This window comes from Mustela erminea, chromosome 13, assembly GCF_009829155.1.
Source record: "Mustela erminea isolate mMusErm1 chromosome 13, mMusErm1.Pri, whole genome shotgun sequence".
NCBI classification, from domain to species: domain Eukaryota; kingdom Metazoa; phylum Chordata; class Mammalia; order Carnivora; family Mustelidae; genus Mustela; species Mustela erminea.
The window spans coordinates 40,508,552-40,528,182 of NC_045626.1; the positions used below are offsets into that span (position 1 = coordinate 40,508,552).

At 37.5% G+C, this 19,631-nt stretch overlaps 1 protein-coding gene across 2 annotated transcripts in view; it reads left to right on the plus strand.

Annotated features, from left to right (window-relative positions):
* Positions 1 to 2,608: 2,608 nt before the first annotated feature.
* The window catches only part of DSC1 (desmocollin 1), a 38,516-nt gene continuing 21,493 nt past the window's right edge, over positions 2,609 to 19,631 (plus strand). Inside the window, exons 1-7 of one of the 2 annotated variants that reach the window (XM_032309189.1) lie at positions 2,609 to 2,709; positions 3,150 to 3,315; positions 9,881 to 10,709; positions 14,208 to 14,292; positions 15,492 to 15,694; positions 16,889 to 17,008; positions 17,829 to 17,984. In XM_032309189.1, coding sequence (XP_032165080.1) covers positions 10,647 to 10,709; positions 14,208 to 14,292; positions 15,492 to 15,694; positions 16,889 to 17,008; positions 17,829 to 17,984 — 627 coding nt within the window. In that variant the 5' untranslated portion in view covers positions 2,609 to 2,709; positions 3,150 to 3,315; positions 9,881 to 10,646. Of the gene's footprint in view, positions 2,710 to 3,149; positions 3,316 to 9,880; positions 10,710 to 14,207; positions 14,293 to 15,491; positions 15,695 to 16,888; positions 17,009 to 17,828; positions 17,985 to 19,631 lie in introns of those variants that run through there. The other variant, XM_032309190.1, reaches the window with a different exon arrangement.

The window sequence follows — 19,631 nt, forward strand, 5'->3', positions numbered from 1 at the left end:
CACCACTGTCCTCTTCTGTAGGATGAAAATTCCTCTTTTCTTTAACCATTCGCTGCATGATACAACTTGAAATTTTGTCTCTGACTAGGAGTTTCTGATCATTTCCTGCAAAAGCATTGCTCTTTCATGCTTCTTCAGTTTTGATTACACAGTTCTTGGGAGACTGTCTTTCCCCTGGACTCTTCTTTCTGGTTAACTCCCATTCTTTTAAGAGCCACTTAAAACTACTTCCTTCCTTGCAACACACAAGATCTAGTAACCTTGCCTTCTTATCTGCCACGCTGAATGACTTTCTTCTCTGGACTCATGGCATTTGTTCATAGCTGTATGTCATCATGCCCTGTTGTAATATCTTTCTGTTTCTCTTATTACACTGTGAGTAGAGGTCAGGCCTGTCTGCTGAAAACCTAAGAAAGCACCAGTGAGGATAGAAAAGTCATGTTGACTATTGGTTGATAAAGTTGGGATGTTGGTCATACTTGGACCAGCTCTTCCTACTTCTTCCTCTTTTTTAAGATTTTATTTATTTATTTAACAGATTGAGAGAGAGAGAGAGAGAGAGCGCGCTAAGCAGGAAGAATGGCAGGCAGAGGGAAAGGGAGAAGCAGGCTTTCCACAGAGCAGAAAGTCCAACATGGGACTCGATCCCAGGACCCTGGGATCATGACCTGAGCCAAAGGCAGATGTTTAACCAACTGATCCATCCAGGCTTTTCCTTCTAATGCATTTTGGTCAGTTCTCCTGCACCTCTCTCCTTTCAGGTGTTCTTCGTCTTCTTTCTACTTATGGAATCCCTATCTACCTTTCATGTCTCCACTTATGGGATAGACTCATCTCCCCTCTGAACCTCAGTTTCATTTATAGTTAGCAAGACATCATTAATTGGCCTCTCCTTGTTTTAATGTACTTTTTCAGTTTGTCTGAACTCAGGACCCTTGTCTTATGCTATGCTTGTGTTCCTCACTGGTCACCTTACTAGGTCACCTTACTAACAAATTTGACTAACTAGTATGCACTGATGGTTTGGCTTTCTGGTTATCCTATTCTGCACCGAAAGTCCTTCCTCTGAATGCTGGGAACACTTCAATTCTATACCAATACTTAGCATGTGTTTATATGTTTGTTGTTCCATTTTCTCTTTGATACATACACATTTTGTCTGCTTAGCAACATTGTAAGCATTTTTAGGGCATAATTGTTCTTCCCTCTGAGCCACAGAAAAGATACTTAATAAATAATGAATTTATTCTACACTCATACTATCTGAGAACCTGCTAAAATATTGGGTCTGAATCCGAACTCTGTGAATGGAATCTGGGAGTTCTTAAACTCTGCATTTTCTAGACTAATTATTCAATGGCAGGGGACTCATCTGTTACCAGTTGATTGCAGAAGCATTTATAATGCAATAATAATTTGAGCCCAGTGGCTAATTGAGGCTAATTCTTAGAGGGAGTGTGCTTTAAAGGGTGTAGTTTCTTTTGTTTAATGTTACTCACTCTTAATCCACTTATACCAAGAAAACCACAGTTAGCATAAATCTAAAGTATAGAGGTGTATTTTTAATGCAGTTTAGTCTAAAAATAGTCATGGGCTACTACTATCTCTTTCTCCATATGTAACTATTTATATATTCTACACTAAATCTGTAAGACAAAAATATACTTTATTAATAAAAATAGAAATGTAGATGTTTAAGCAAAGATTTCTTTCCATTCTATATTTTGTCTCTTTGTTTTATGACACAACTAATAATATTAAAGATTTTCCCAATATTTGCCATTTCTTTTAACTGAAATTCACTAAGAGGTTTACGGAATTTAACACTGCTCCTTCTGCTCTAGGTTGGTTAATTATGATTCCTTTGTGCCCCATCAGATAGTTTATTGTAGCCGTGTCATTTAGCACTTTTCTTTGAGCAAATCCTGATCTAGCGTGTGGTACGTAATAGGCATCAGTACAGCTAGTTGAGTCAATCACTCTCTCCTCTTCTATGTTTTCTCATGTCTTGTCTCTTTTTCTTTGCTGGTCTTTCCACCTTTAATTCATTTTTTAAAAATCTAATTCATTTTTAATAGTTTTGTCAAGTATATAATTTTAAAATTATAAACTTGGGTATTTTATATATATATATCTATATACATATAGATATATATATATTTCACAACTACAGTCTTTAAATTTGTGCCAAAGAATTTTAAAATCCTAAGTATTGTGGTTTTGTTTCAAAATATTGGTATGTATACAATTATTTCATTTAAAGAAGACTAGACTTGTAGAATGCTTTACATACCATTTTAAAATATTACAACTCAACTATGCCATCAAGATATCTTCATTTTCTAGTATCTATTTTCTAGTACAATAGGTGAACAGGGCATTTGCCGGGCTACCCATGAGCCAGTGTAAGTTGCAGCCTGCTTCTCCTCTGTGACTATATCATAAACTAATCTATATATATAGTTTAAATATTTAAATTCATATGTGTGTGTGTATATGTATATATATGTGTATATATATATATATATATATATATATATATAAAATGTTACAACATCAGAAAAAAATTAAAACAATTCAAAGCATGACTATTCCTCTTAATCCCAGGCAGAAGAAGAAAAAAAAAAAAAAAAGAAAAGAAAATCATCAGAAGTTATTCACGGATTCCACTTCCTGGGCTGCCCCAGTATTCTGTCTTCATTGTTCATGGTATGAATCTTTCTACCCCACTGTCCACTAAGATGAATATCCACCTGCCTCACCAGACCAGAATAGTCCATAGGACAGAGTGATGCAGCAACATTCTCCAGAAATCAAATTATTTGGTGTAAAATAATACCACCAAGGCTTCAGCAAAACATGCCATAATTGTGCTCTCCTTTCAGAATAGTGGTAAAATAGCAAGAAGCTCAGTCTAACAGGCTTGGCTCCGTTAAGGTTAACACCAAGCTTTCTCACTGTACCTGAGCCCTCTATCCTGTTTTCGAGAAACACAGCGCACACATGCACACACATCTTCAAAGTAAAGGCAGAAACTCTCCAAAACATTCTAGTTCAAAATCACATAGGAAAACTTTTCCCAAAGGGCAGCATGATTTACAAAATGTTTCGCTATCCACATAATAAAGGTGTTTTGTCTGATCACGCAGAGTACTCTGTTTCCCATTCTCATCTTTCTAATTATCTTTGGAATGCAGGAAATAGCAGTGTTTCATAGCAACCCAGGAAGACCAGCAATCCAATTCCTCATCTTCTCCTTAGACTCACGAAGCAGCAGAGAACCACTGAGATGACAGTCTGTTCAATTAACCTTAGGTAAGAACAAATTCTCAGGGACGTTTCATGAAACAGGATACAGGATCTGATCAATGGCATTCATTTTTGTTGTATGGAAATCAAGCTGCAAGAACCATGGGGAATAGGTTTTCTTTTCAGTTTAATAACAAGTAAATTAGGAATGGTTCCTTGGAGTAGGTGTCACATTTCCTGTAGAAATGACTACATTTACATTGCAGTCTAGCCTACAAATCAACTGATAAAGCTCTCCGTGGGTTTTGTGGTTGTTACATCAAAAAATAGTAATAGTTTCCTAGGGAATATTAGCATTTCAAAGACTTAAAAGGCAAAAAAAATTTTAATAAGTGTTATTATTTTAAAGATTTTATTTATTTATTTATCTGAAAGGGAGAGGATGAGAGAGAGAAAGAGAGAGACTAAGATGGGGAAGGGGCAGAGGGAGAAGCAGACTCCCCGCTGAGAAGGGAGCCTGATGCAGGGCTCGATCCCATGGGACTCCAGGATCATGACCTGAGCCAAAAGCAGTCACCCAACCAACTGAGGCACTCAGGTGCCCCAAGGAAAAAATATTTTTGTACTGCCATGAAATTCAATCACAAATATATAAAAGGCTAAAAACTAAAAATGTAACAATCTTCTTATTTCAAAGAAACAATACCATTGAAGACAGTTTTAATTATTAACTTGTTTGGTTTACTTCAACTGTGCCAATTTCCTTATAATTGCCGATATATGCCAACATATTCAAATATTATGAAAAAATGCAGTGACTTAGCAGTTGTGAAAAGGGCTCAACATCATGATCAGACAAATAATTCAGATTCAAATGATAAAGTCTTACTTATGAATATGGGATTTTTATTTTTTTTTTAAAGATTTTATTTATTTATTCGACAGAGAGAGAGATCACAAGTAGGCAGAGAGAGAGAGAGGAGGAAGCAGGCTCCCTGCTGAGCAGAAAGCCAGATGTGGGACTCTATCCCAGGACCCTGAGATCATGACCTGAGCCGAAGGCAGCGGCTTAACCCACTGAGCCACCCAGGCGCCCTGAATATGGGATTTTTAATGAACTGTTAATATTCGATTCTGGCTAGGATCCTTGCTGTTTCTGTTCATTTTCAGTGAGAATGTACATCAGAACACTGTTTTGGGGTTATAAGTTGGTTTTATATACCAAGAGCTATTAAATTTCATATCTTTTCACCTAGAATGTCTATATGAAGGACTTTATCTCAAGAAATGATCCTAAATCCAGAAAAGGCTTTTGCTTTCAGGATAGCATTTGTTTGTTTTTAAGGACAAAACAGGAACTACTTTATTGCTTGATGATACTTGATGAGTTTAGACTGAATGACATTAATGATAGGAGAGGAATCTCAGGATCTAGGAATCGCTTCCAGAGACTGGTCACTTTTCTGTTCCTAGAATTGCTGCTTTTCTTCTCTTCGATCTCCTGTTGAGTCTGTAGGTGTTCAGAATGGTTTGATAACTATCAAGCTGAATTCCTGGGACCAGACAAAATTTAGATCTCCTATTCCTCCATCATCTTGCTCCTTCCCCAGTACGGTTTTTATAATAATAAAAAATTTTGAAAAACTGGAAGTACTCAATTTTAAGGACTGATTAAATCAATTGTAGTGCACTTATTTAAAGGAATTTAATACTGTTTAATACATGTCTATATAGGACTTGCCACGGTATGGGACAAATGTTTGTTCTATAAAAATTATTAAGGGGAAATGTATGCTACAGAATTAAATTGGTAGCACAGTATAACAATGTTTAAAATTCTATACACAGAAACTAGACTAGAAGATACATACTGGAAGATTACATTTAGAATATGGTTGAAGTTTTCCCCCTAATTTTCCATCTTAACAAAGTTTAGGTCATGAACATCTATTCTTATCCATAAAAATAAACATTTAATAACATTATTTTATTTACTTATTTATTTATTTGACAGTGAGAAACATAGCAAGAGAGGGAGCACAAACAGAGAGAGTGGGAGAGGAAGAGGCAGGCTCCCCACTGAGCAGGGAGTCAGACCTGGAATCATGACCTGAGCCAAAGGCAGACACCCAACGATTGAGCCACCTGGGCACTCCACATTATTTTTAATATGTAAGGTAAATAATTGACAGTAAGATTCCATGTATCATAGAAAAAAAACCACATTTTTCCAAACATTTAATTTTGAAGACCAGCAGAGAAAATAAAAATTGGAGGAAATTTCAAGAAGTGAATAAAGGTCTAAAATATTCATTATGTGCATTTGACCAGGATTTTAATACTAACTATATCGTATGAAGTACTTTAACTAGTTTTCAAAATACTAATAGATTTTTAGGTCCATGAGGGCAGAGATCATGTTTTCTTCAGCTTTCTGTCATCAGCACCATAGGTAGTGCTTAGAGTATAGACACTGTTAATGAATGATTTGGTGCATAACTGGTATGACTAAAATGACAAATAAAGAAATGATCAGTTTGGAGGATATTTGCCTGCCAAACTATTAATCTTCCTTTTTCTGTTGATAGCCTGTGGTTGTTTTGGGCAATGCACTCTCTGCCACTTTTTGCCTATGTGATCCAGTCTGGCCCTTGACTTTGAATTTATGGACAAAATTTGGCTAGTGGAATTATGTGTTGTCCAAGCTACTGGAATCAAGATATGCTTTTTCAACTATGGATTACCAAGACGGTAGAATATAATCTTAGAGCTTCTGGTGGCTATCTTTGCCTCCACACTGAGGAAACTGAACAACAATGAAACCAACAGGAACAAAGAGCCAGGAGATGGAGAAAATCAACAGCGTGGTAAGATCATTTGACAACTTGGCTCAAGCTATGCCTGAATTCAAGATATCCCTGGACTTTCCAATCACATGACTTAACAAATCCTTTTATCCCCAACTACTATGTTTTCTTTTGTTTCTCTTAAGCCAGTTTGAATTAGGCATGAGTGCTGAATAGAGTTCTAAATCATACAGAGATGTTATGCTGATTTTTCTTTTCATAGGTTTGCCAACAGTTTTTTATAATGGGAAGTGGTCATTTTTTTTTTTTTAAGATTTTATTTATTTATTTGACAGAGAGAGAGGCAGGCAGAGAGAGAGAGAGAGAGAGAGAGAGGGAAGCAGGCTCCCTGCTGAGCAGAGAGCCCGATATGGGACTCGATCCCAGGACCCTGAGATCATGACCTGAGCCGAAGGCAGCGGCTTAACCCGCTGAGCCACCCAGGTGCCCAAGGGAAGTGGTCATTTTTTAAGGTAAAATTAATCCATCCTATATGCAAGCAACCTCAAGAAATCATTCCTAATAATTATCAGTACTTATGAATTACTTCTAATTTTCAATAACCTTTTGCCCAGATAAAGGACCTTTGATTCCAATGGAATTGAAGGGGCTTTCCACTGTGGTACATTGAATTTATGGGATCCAATGTGTCTTTTATAGCAAAAAAAAAAGCACTTTTATTCCTTTGTTCATACACTTCTACCCTCCCATATTAAGATCATACGCCCTCATTTATCCCTGTAGTTTGTTATCTTGGGTCATACATATTTAACAGAAAGTGTCTTATTATGGGTTCATCAATGTACATAGATTCCTACCAGTCCAGAGTCTTTTAAAATAAATTGGGTCACGTGACAGAGAGAATAATTCTATCAGTACATGGCCATTTTGAGGCCTTGAATTTATTCAAAGATAACACTGTCTACAAGTTGGCTGTGCATAAATATTTCTGAAGAAATTTGTCACTAAACAATGAATCTTGGAACACTGAAAAAAATAAAATTAAATTAAGATTAAACAACAAAACAAAACATGGGGCACCTGAGTGGCTCAGTCATTGAGTGTCTGCCTTTGGCTCAGGTCATGTTCACAGGGTCCTGGGATCAAGCCCTGCATCAGGCTCCCCGCTCTGTGAGCCTGCTTTTCCCCCTGCTGTACTCTCTCTCTCTGTGTGTCAAATAAATAAATAAAATCTTAAAAAAAAAAAAAAAGTAAAAAAAGAAAGAAATTTGTCACTATTTCCTGAAGACACTTTCTTGAAAATTCATAAGAAGGCATATTTTCTCAACATGTCTTAAGCTAAAAACTAAAGAACTATAAAGGCCACATGGGTTTTTAGATTTAAATCTTTCTCTGTATGATCATAAATCAGTGGTGGAAATCAGGTTATGTGATACTGACATATTAAAAATTTTTTTTCTTCTACAAGATTCTGCATTTAGAATATAATCATTGTCTAGTTTTAATTTCTCTCTAAATGGCTAAGTTATTTAATATTTGCTACAGTCTTCTTTTACCCTATATTTTGAACTAGAAAGAAAACTATATTTGTACTTTCCTTCAGAAAGTTGTACTTTTTAAAAATTTTTGTAAGATGTCTGTCTTCCTTTTTTCTGTATATGGTGTTTATCTTCTAGCAGAGGTGAGAGTCCTATATATGCACCCTTAAATATTTGTTCAATGAATGCATCTTTAGGTAGCTTTTACACAAGAGACCTTGGATTTACAATAATTTTGTGTTTGTTTTCCTGGAAGCGTAGTTGCTTTGACGTTTTATTGCACAGTTAGGCAATTATATGGTATAAAACATTAACACTTGCTATGAGCCAGATACTGTTCAAAATGCTTTCTATGTATTATGACATTTATCCTCATACTAACCTATAAATTAGCAGCTATTGTTATCCCATTTTATAGATGAAGAGTCTGAGGTGCAGAGGGGTTAAGTAACTTGCCTAATGGCATATTGGTAGTGAGGAGTAAAGCCAGGAGTTGAAGGCCAGGTAATCTAGGTTCAGAGTCTAAGCCCTTAATCTGAAGAATCCAAGATGCTAACCACTGTACTTCACCATCAGTCACTCAGCTATGCTGGTAATTTAGACATAGATTAGAACAAAATACAACTAACATACACGAAAAAAAAAAAAAGAACTTTTTCCGAATAACCTATAATATTATAACTATATTTAGATATACCTTTATGTAAATATACACCTGACCAGGCAGAAGCATACACAGACAGAATTATACTTGGATCTGTACATGTATGGTCAGATAATTATTCCTATTTCTATATTTCCATTCTTTTCTTTTCTCCCAAAGCATCAAATATGAAGATATCCAATTAAAGTGACTTTATTTTCTGAACAAATTCCAGTGCAGACACAGGATGTATTTATTGGTAGCTATACCTTCGGCAATAAAACACTATCAGATATCTTGAGTTCTAGTTCCCTGGTCTTTTATTTTGCAAATCTTCCCAGCCTCTACGTGCAAAGAAGCAGTTATATTCCTATGTCCGCATTTATATGCAGGAAAGGCATTGCTCCCACTGTTGAATAACCAAAAGAAAATCTTTCACCCTTCCTTTCTCAGCAGCACAGATATTGCGCTGTGCCTTTACTTTTCAGTTAAACACGAGGTCAAAATGTCAGTAGCAAGAGCAGGAAGAGTAATTTCATGTAAAAGGATGTGTAACGTAAATGGTTTAACAACCATTTTACTTGACCATAGAATGACTCTCACAAAAGAGGCCAGATGCTCACAGTTTTCCAAACGATGGACTGCTATAAAGAGGCATTAGGTTATAACGGCTTCTGAATACATTTTAAGTATTAATAAGTATTAATAAATATAATAAGTATTAATAAGCCCAATCTGGCTTATTCAGCAAGGCTGAATGCTTACACACCTGATCACTTTCTTTCCCTTTTAAAGATTTTATTTATTTGTCAGAGAGAGAGCGTGCCCACAAGCAGGGGGAGCGGCAGGCAGAGGGAGAGGGACACAAGACTCAAATCATAGGACCCTGAGATCACGACCTGAGCCTCAAGCAGATGCTTACCTGACTGAGCCCCTCAGACATCCCACGCCTTATCACCTTCTGCTCCTTTTCAACATACGCGTCTGTATTTATCATTGAAATAAGAGGGCAGTAAAAAAAAAAAAAAAAGAAAAAAGAAATAAGAGGGCAGTGAAAAAGTAGCATTTTAGTGACAGTCAGGCCTGGTTCTAATGTGGACTTCTCCATCGTCTGTGGCAAAAGATGATCACATCCTTTCTAGTGGTTTCATCATCTCCAAGGAGCCCTTGCTGGGCTGTTTGGGAGGAATCACTGAAATGCCTACCATGGTTCCTGATTTTTAGCAGTGGCTCAGGAAATAGGAATTTTAGTTCCTTCTCTGTAGGCCAAATGAAACAATTACCATTTGAAAATATTTACCCTCTTTTTCTAATGTCCATCATTGCTGACGGGTGCCATTGATACTGGACTCGCTGAGTCGTGGCAGGAAACATGATGCTTTAGACCTCCTTGCAAGCATCATTAGTGTTTAAGAAACTGAACTGCTTGGAATATGGTACTTTTAGGCTAGGAAAGCCCACATGTGAGGTACCAGTAATTAGGATGAATGGCATGATTTGAAAGAGAGCTGGTCTCAGATCGTAGTTCTCAAATAAGGACACTGAAAAAAATGAAAAATGAAAAAAAAATTCATTGCGTCACAAGTAGCAAAAAGAATGCCATAAAAAATGATATCCCAGCTGTTTCTTTATTCTCTTATGAGCTCTCTACACACTGTGCACCTAGAAGACCAGACCCTGGGGGACAGCCGATGCCGGGGTGTAGACACAGCGAGGTTGCCGCCGTGACCACAGCACCAGCTCTCCCTCCCATAGAGCCGCTGCGGAACACCTGTGGCAGACAACACCTAAACGCCTCGATGGGCAGATAACATCTGATGGCTCTGATTGCACAGGCCTATGGCCCCGGATTTGCCAAAACTGCAGCTGAGGCGGTATCACTTCCTTGTACGGAGCTGGTGCACCATTTCTCTTTGCACCCAGGGGCAAGACAGGTTAATAAGGCCAAGAAGGAGTGGAGGACGTGGGAGTGGGTAATAACTGGGGAGCATCAACCTGGGGGGGAAAGGAGGAGGGCTGAGGATGGAGGGTGTTCCCTCTTGCTTCTGCCTATGTGTCAAGTGGCAGGAGAAATTTTGAAAGCTGTAAGGAGGAGCTAGTGACTGGGTTGTGGGGTGTTTCATACCCCACCCTCCCCACTTGTAGGAAAACCTCTTCACATTCAGAGGTAATTGAATTGGAAGGAGGAGGACTGGCCTGGAAATAGGAGGAAAGCAATTCTCCTGCTGCTCCTTCTGTCCTTTATCGCTTTGCCTCCTGACTCTCCTCCAAACCCAGCTCAGCTGCGCCAAGGTGGCCGCAGCGTGCCCCGCACACGTGCCAGCCATTGGGAATCTGCTTAAGCCCAGGGTGGCATCCCAAGCTGCCCTGCTATCCAGCCACCAGTCCTGACCATTGGGACCACTTCTGATGGCTGCAGCCTCTGCTGCCCCAGGGAGCATCTTCTGTAAGCAGCTCCTTTTCTGTCTCCTGGTGAGTAACAACCAAAGGATTAGGGAATTCAAGCGTGTCACTACGTGCTTCCTCCCTCCAGTTTGGGCTTGAAAGGGAGTAGGGGTGGCAGTGGAAGTCCAAGAAGATAGACTGGGAAAACAAAAACAAAGCTGAGGAAAACTCAAGGGAGACTTGAGAGACCCGTGACCTGAGATGGCTGGTGTTTTGTTTACTCCTAACGTGCCCACTGCCTGGATGTTAGAGTTTTTCAAGGGATTCCCCGATTCAGTCTTGCGGTGGTGTTTTCCCAAGGAGTCGTGGAATGAATTCATTCCTCGGGCATATGGCCCAGAGGTTCTGAGGTTTGCTTTTGCTAGGAGTCATTAAATAAGCTGTCGATATTTTACATGCTTAGTTCCACTCAGCTGCAAAAAGAGGAAAGGGAGTCTGGGTGAAGGTGCAGTTATCCAGAACTTTCATTGTACCCACCAGGAGCTAAGAGACGAGCAGAACTCCTAGTCTGAGCAAGGGGTTTAACCTGAAAAAATAATAAAAAAGAAATTCAATTATGTGACCATCATTGAAAAAATTCTATTAAGTTGGCTTCCACTTGGGTTTTTTAGAGCTTTGCACATGTGTACTCAGGTGCTGCTTTTCTTTGGTGGGGATAAGGAAGAAGGGTACTGGTCCCATATCTCCATATGGCATTTCTGAGCTGTGAATTTCCTTTTTTTTCCCCACTCCATTTGGGCAAAATCCTTTCGCTTCAAAGTCTATTTTAAGAATTCAAAAATTTCACTGTATGGGGGTAAACATTTTCTCCACATAAATATGTGATGCAGGGTTGATGGTCAAATTCTCATTCTGTAACTCCCTGGGGAGTGGGAGGCAGACAACAACCTCAGAGATCACCTTAAATTAAGTATTAGGTAAAATGCGGTGAAAGATTTCTGTGGGATTCATCCAGATTACTTTTGCTTCTCGTCTCTGCTGTGTCCAGTCTCCTTTGGTTCATCCCTTGCCCATCCATCCTTAACCCCCATTATAGCTAAAAGGGTGCCTGACTCCAGCTCCCTCAAATCATTAAGCTGTTAATTTAACTTGAAGATGGGAATAGTACTTCTGGAAACTTCCATTGGCTCTGCCTACAGAGCCAGAAGCAAAGAAGTGGGGGTCTTAGGGCAGAAAGGAAAGATCTGTATCGGAGTTGGGAATGTGACTATATACTATGAGAATAATGTGTGTGTGTGTATATAGGTTAAATATATGTATCTATACACACACACATATATATATATATATATATATACACAGAGACTTGTGCATATGTATACATATTTTGTCAATTACAAAGTGCTCTTTCCACATCATATATTTAGATCATTACTAATAGAATTCTTTATGATAAGAAAGTTCTTGGGATATAATTTAGTTTTTTCTTTGGCCTTACGAAAAGCTATATTAAAATGTCAAATAAATAAGCATGTCTTATGTTTTTAAAAAGTGGTTATTTAAATTAAACTGAATGTAATTCCATCAAATTCATTCTGCAACCATTTGTTAAATACCTACCATGTGCTGAATACTGGGTTTCTAACAGAGAACAAGACAGGTGTGGTTTTCCCCTTTTGGAGCTTACAAGCCGATGGAACAGAGGCCTCAAAACAGAAAGAGCATTGTATGACTGTATGATTAGATTTATGTGACATTCCAGGAAGGGAAATATGGGGATGTTGTGAAAACATATAACAGGGAGACTTAAAATAAGTAAGTAAATATAATTAATTAATTAATTAAAGTGATTACCAATTGATTTGTCAAATTCCAGTTTTTGGTGTTTTCTGCGTAACAGAGCTTTTGTAAATTACAAACTATTTAAATAGACTGACAAAATACAGCCAATGCAATTGAATTGAGTTGGAAATGAACTACACACTCTGAGTATGGACAATAATGCATTCCTCTTTCTTTCTCCCAAATAATACATCCCATAAAACTACAAATATTTTCTCTGAAAAATTAATCATAAAATTGACCTGTTTCTGGGAAATCTAGATCTATGCTATGTTATATTTAAGTAATAAAAAATCATTCATTTTGATAAACAGAAAGGAAGCAAATAGGTACAAAATGCCAAAAAAAAAAAAAGAAGCAAATTGTGTTTTAAACCTGTCAACACTTTTAAACCAATAAAGTTTTTTCCCTCAGATAGTCTATCTTCTTTCCTTTAACTACCTAGCTTTCTTTTTCTTTTTTTTTTTTTTTTTTAAGATTTTATTTATTTATTTGACAGACAGAGATCACAAGTAGGCAGAGAGGCAGGCAGAGAGAGAGAGGAGGAAGCAGACTCCCTGCTGAGCAGAGAGCCCGACGCGGGGCTCAATCCCAGGACCCCGAGATCATGACCTGAGCCAAAGGCAGCAGCTTAACCACTGAGCCACCCAGGTGCCCCTAACTACCTAGCTTTCTAAAACAATAGCTATGCCTTGAATTTAGTTACTGATTTTAACTCTGTTGAAGGCTACTTTCTATATCTTGAATTATAATTTTTTTAGACAAGTTCTTTGATTCAAGACCATTTAGACTTTCCAGGTTATGCCAACCAGTTCCAGGAGCAATATGAGATGAGGAAAGTTTTGTGGGTGTTGTTCTTTATGAGGTTAAAAAAAAATCGTCATGGTTTCTAGCCTTAATCAACTATAACCTCAAATTGTGTGGGGGTATGGAAATGAAGATTTGTGTACAAATGTGTGATCATTAAATTCCAGAGTTAAGTACTTTCTTCATGCTAAGAAATCAGTGTGGCATTTATGAATGGACTTAGAGATGACAATCTCTATGTAAAATCAATTGTTTGTAACCCATTTTTAGAAAATAATACGATACGATTTGGGTTCTAAGAACTTCTGTTTATTTTAATTTCTCATTAATACTAAATGACTGTGGTACCCCTAAAGCCACTTCCTTTGCCTTTCCCTTTTAAAATGAATATGGGAGGAGCACCTGGGTGGCTCAGTGAGTTAAGACCCTGCCTTTGGCTCAGGTCATGGTCTCAGGGTCCTGGGATCAAGCCCCGCATCAGGCTCTCTGCTCGGCAGGAAGCCCGTTTCCCCCCCTCTCTCTGCATTTCTCTCTGTCTACTTGTGATCTCTCTCTCTCTGTTAAATAAATAAATATAATATTTTAAAAAATAAAATAAAATGAACATGGGAGCGCCTGAGTGGGGCAATCTGTTGAGCATTGCTCTTTTGGTTTGGGATGGGGTCCTGATCTCAGGCTCATGGCATTGGGCATCAGATTTGGAGTCTGCTTGAGACTGTCTCTCCTTCTCCTCCGTCCCTCCCCATCCCCACCTTCTCTCTCCCTGGAATGAAATAGATAAATCTTTAAAATAAAATGAATATGAAAAATATGGAAGGACTAGAAGATAAATTTGTTTCTGAAATTGACATTTTTTTTAATCAATAAGACAACTGTAATGTGGAAGTCTGTGATCAAATATAATTCCTGATTTTTTTCTTTTTTTCTTTTTTTGAGGTTTTAATATTATCTTGTGATGCTTGTCAGAAAATTTCTCTTCAAGTTCCTTCTCATCTTCAGGCTGAAACACTTGTAGGCAAAGGTGAGAAACAGCATTAAGAATTTCATAGTTTTAACTGCTACATTTAGCTTCAGGCTGCTCTTGTAAAGTTTGGGATAAAGCCCTGTAATAGCTACTTGGCATTAAAATCCAACATAAAATGAAAGATGGACTACTTGTGTTTTGGTAGTGGTTAGAAACAATTAAAGTACCACGTTAGTTGTATACTTTTCTTGCCAGAAAAATTAGCAAACATCAAAGGGCTAAATGAGTTTAGTTCAGATGAATGAGGGCATGAAAACCAGAGGCATATTTTAATTCATATCAACTAATCTGTTGCCAAAATTCCAAAGCCAATGCTCTTTAATTGATTAGATATAAAACAGTTGTGTTAAAATTTAAATGCCCCCCAATAATATTTGTGCTTGAGGTTGACTATAATGAACAAGTCCCCCCACAAGAATTTGTGTGATTTGTTACACAGAATAGCTTGTGAAAGTCAAATAAAATTTCACTATCACAGCCATTCTTCAAGCATAGGTTGGTTCCTCCGAGTCCAAGGGTCAAATTCCTTTCATGAGGATTTTCATTGGCCTTAAGTTTACACCTTGAATACGAAAGTGGTATCTTTTCCAAGGCAGACATCATTTTGGCCTGTGCTTTGAAATTCTAAATTAATCCATTGCCTTAAATCTTCTAAAAGTATGTAAAAGAGATACAACCTATACTCTATAGACATATAGCAAATATGCTAAATATGTTAAACATGAATCTGTAAAGGAAACATTTTGATAACAACCTTATTATATACCAAGTATTACTGAAGTATAGACTGGTTTTCTTTCTTTTTTGCAAGACAGCTTTAGTTATCAAAGATGGCTGAAGACCTGTTTCAAATCTGAGACCATACCAGTAACACTACATATAAAATGATAAATTTGTATGTATATGTACAAACCCATAAGCAGGAGTTAGAGTGGAAACAATAAATCCAGGGACAGTAACAAAATATTTTATATCTCTTCACAAATTAATTTATGGTGAAAATAATGGAAACTATGACTCCATTTATTTAATTATTTAATTTACATGGCCCCTCAATTTTATAATAATAGGTACTCAACAACCTCCAAGCGTCACCTCCCTCTTTCTGCTTCTCACGGACTGTCAGTTGTCATTCCTGTAAAACTTGTTCTATTCCTGTTTTATTTTACAAATTGCTGCCAATGTCTTCCCTGCAGTGAATCTGAAGGAATGTTTCCCATCCACCACTCTAATCCTGTCCAGCAACCCTGACTTCAGGATTCTAGAAGATGGCTCCATTTACACAACACGTGACCTCATTTTGTCTTCTGAAAGGAAGAGCTTTTCCATTTTTCCTTCAGATGGCCAGAGCCAGGAACAGAAAAAGATAGAAATTGTACTGGATGTGAAAGGAAAGAAGGTATACACTCTGCTTACAAAAGGCCTTCATTTCATAGACTTCCTTCCCTGCCAAAATCAAGGTTCCTGAATGCTTACTTGTGTGTTTATTCCCCTTCTAACTAACCTGTGCAAAGACTAGACTGTTTCAAGGACTGGTAGAGCTGTCTACAAAGTGGTGCAAAAATGAACAGCTCTGCAGCCAGGGAGCAAGGTCAGAATATCAAAGGTTTCCGATAGTGCTTTGAGGTGTGGCAATTAGCACAACCAACCTAAGGAACAAGCAGGGGTGGGTCTAAAACTCAGTGAAAACTGAGTCAGGTTTGAGGTGTGGCACTCCACCCTGAGTGGCTTTCTCCCAAGTGACTGTGGGTTTCAGTCACTTTAAAGAGGTTGTCCACAGCTTACTCCCACCATAATAGAAAATGCCATGGGGTCCCTCTCTTCAGAGAATGACATGTAGCCAGTCCACAGGACTGGTTGGAATGCCCAGGCTCTAGGCTCATTCATGTTCTTGCCAGGAGTGGTAGTGATCAAGAGTTGGGAAGGGAGAGATTGCTGAAATTCACAGAAATCTCACTTTAAGCAAAGTCTGCACCCTGAAGTAAGTCTTGTGGAATAATTTAGGAATAAGTAATTTAATTTGTGAGAGACTTCCCAGCTATATTCCTTTTGATTATAAGAATTCTTTACCAAATTTAGAATGTGCTTGCATTTTAACATACATAACACATATTGCAAATTTAGAAGGAATGTTATAAAACATTGTTTCATATTTTCATATTATAGTTTCCACATCACATAAAATAAAATATACTTGAACAAACACTGACCTCTGTCTTTGCATAGTTCTATAAACGCTGTAGCCAGTATTTTGGCAAATATTGGTTGTACCACACCAAGTGGAATAAAATCAGTTTTTAGATATTTGTTAACGGATAATCTCTGTTTAGGAGGTTAATACTTCTGGAGATGGCATCTTTCAGCAACGCCCTACAAATCTCTGGTTGATTAACTGGTTAAACAGAATGAAACTGGTTGTGTGTGTGTGTGTGTGTGTGTGTGTATCTTAATAAAAAACAGAAAGAGTTTGGGTATTACCTGTGATATTATTATGTGCAACCCATACTTATTTTCTTCACATTGGTGTACATGTGAAAATCACAATTCCTGATGAGAGGCTGGGCTCTATTTCTTCATCTCTCATCACATGCAGGTTCCCAAGAAGAGGCACACCAGAGACACAGTTCTCAAACGCAGCAAGAGACGATGGGCCCCTATTCCCTGTTCGCTGATGGAGAACTCATTAGGTCCATTTCCACAACATGTTCAGCAGGTACATTTTACCTCATTTGACTTTATATAGTATAGCTTGTTTACTTTTAAAACTTTCAGGGCTTTTACCTGTTTGTACAATAAGGATCACCCATTCACCAGAACTTAAAAAAAAAAAAAAAAAAAAAAAAAGTGTATTTTGTCACTTTCCTCCAGAAATCCTATTCCGCATTTACAAACAAGTTTCATATTTTGAGTTTCTGATGCTTTTAAATATATATCCAGATTCTCCTGAATAGTCCACCAGACTTCACTCTTCTTTGCTCAGAGGACATGCCTATAGATTTTGCATAATTCAATTGTCCCCTTAATTCACACTTACCCTCACAAAAGAAGACCGGTATTTTTGTTTACCAAAAAGATGTCACTGCCAGCTACCTGGAGTGTAATAATAGGCCAGCTTTGAAATTAGGTCTTAATGGTGGGTGGGAGGTTGTGTTATTTTTAATTTTTTAAATCAGAAAAGTTTCCACTTCAAATAACTCAAAACCACTAAAATTGTTACTATATTTTACATAGGAATAAGGATTAAGTGACTAGAAATTGTGAAGGTATGTTCAACTCCAAGATTTTCCATAAATATGCAGAGAATTCAAAAAAATTTAGGATCATATAGATGATCCAGTTTGTGGCTTTGCACGTTGCTGAGTATGAATAAGAGCTTGAAAAATATGGGATGATGCATAAAGAAACAGGGGAAGGAAAGAATAGGTGAATAGAAAAGAGAGCAAGTGATAATAGTTAAAGCATCACAACAGATCAGGTTGAAGGTATTACCATAGCATATTTGTTATTTTACTAGATTGTCACTTATGTTACAGGTCCAGTCTGATGCTGCACAGAACTACACCATCTTTTACTCCATAAGTGGACCAGGAGTGGACAAAGAGCCCTTCAATTTGTTCTACATAGATAAGGACACAGGGGACATCTTTTGTACGCGAAGCATAGATCGTGAGCAGTATGAACAGTTTCCAGTAAGATTATTGGATTATTAAGAATTATTTTTTCAGTTACAGTTTCTGTAATTTTAAAGCGTAGTTTTTTTTTTTTTTTAATCTTATTTATTTGACAGAGAGTGAGAGAGAGATCACAAGTAGGCAGAGAGGCTCACCGCTGAGCAGAAAGCCAGATGCGGGGCTCGATCCCAGGACCCTGAGATCATGACCTGAGCCGAAGTCAGAGACTTAACCCACTGAGCCACCCAGGCACCCCCAGTTTCTGTAATTTTAATATAGCTTATTTACATATTAGAAAAATTAATCATTTGATTTAGTATTTTAAATATCATTATAGTATGATGTAAACTTAACATTTCTATTAGCACAATTGGTGAAGAAAGATAATGGATATCATAAGGGGAGAAAAGCTCTATAAAATAAAATGACAGATTTTAAAGGACAGGCTTTGATTTGTAGAACCCTGGGACAACAGTGGTGAATTTTCTTGAGTTTGTAGTTCCCTATAATAGGTTCAATTATTCTCCACCTGACTGTACATTATAAATCACATGAGAACTTTTTAAAAAATACTGATGCTTAGGTCATTTCCCAGAAATTCTGATTTAATTGTTCTGGGATGGGCCCCAGCAACCGAAAATTTGAAGTCACCCAACATAATTCTAAACATATCATAAAACTGAGGTTCACTGCTTTTACCTCTTGAATAATATTGTGCTTCTTTTCTTTTTTTCTCTCTGACTGTCCTTCAGCCATGAGAGCCTTGGATATTATTTTATTTCTTTAGTAATCCAGAATAAGTTACCAATTTCTCTTATTTTATCTAAATTGACCCAAAGTAAAATTCAGCTCTTCAGAAAATTAAATCCTTTCTTTTTTCTGTTTCAAACTTCACATATCTCCTCAGTGTTCTGAGGTCTAACCTGACATATAGAAGAAATTCACAGTGAGTTTTAGGGAGATGGTGAGTTAAATTATTTAAGTGCTTGGATTCTTGAATTAGAAGTGAGCGTAATTGAAGGACTCTGTTAAATGAGTCCATAGAAAGGAAAGTTATCTCATACTTGGGTACTCCAGAAATTAACATCTTAGCAGATATCCAAAAGATAAGCAGGGGGGCAACTGGGTGGCTTAGTTGTTAAGCGCCTGCCTTCAGCTCGGGTCATGATCCCAGTGTCCTGGGATCGAGCCCCACATCAGGCTCCCTGCTCAGCCGGAAGTCTACTTCTCCCTCTCCCACTCCATCTGCTTCTGTTCCCTCTCTCTCTCTGTCAAATAAATAAATAAAAATATTAAAAGAGAAAAAGAAAAAGAAAAAGAAAAGATAAGCAGGAACTGGTAGCCACACAAAGGCAGCCATGAAAGAAGTGAATGACTAGGGATGGGGGGGCGGGTGGAGACCCTGTCCTAAGGATGTCAAAGCACTGGATAAGGTGGTGAAATTTTTAGAACATAAATGTCCCACTTTAGGGATTTCATAATTAAATTAAATGTTTGGATTAGAATGACATATTGTCCTTATAATTTTATGCTCCCACCTAAATTCTCTGAATAAACATACTTTATTCATAATAATATCAAATTATTAATTTGAGAAATAGAAATAGCTTACAGGGGCACTTGGGTGGCTCAGTTGGTTGGGCTTCTGTCTTCAGCTTGGATCAT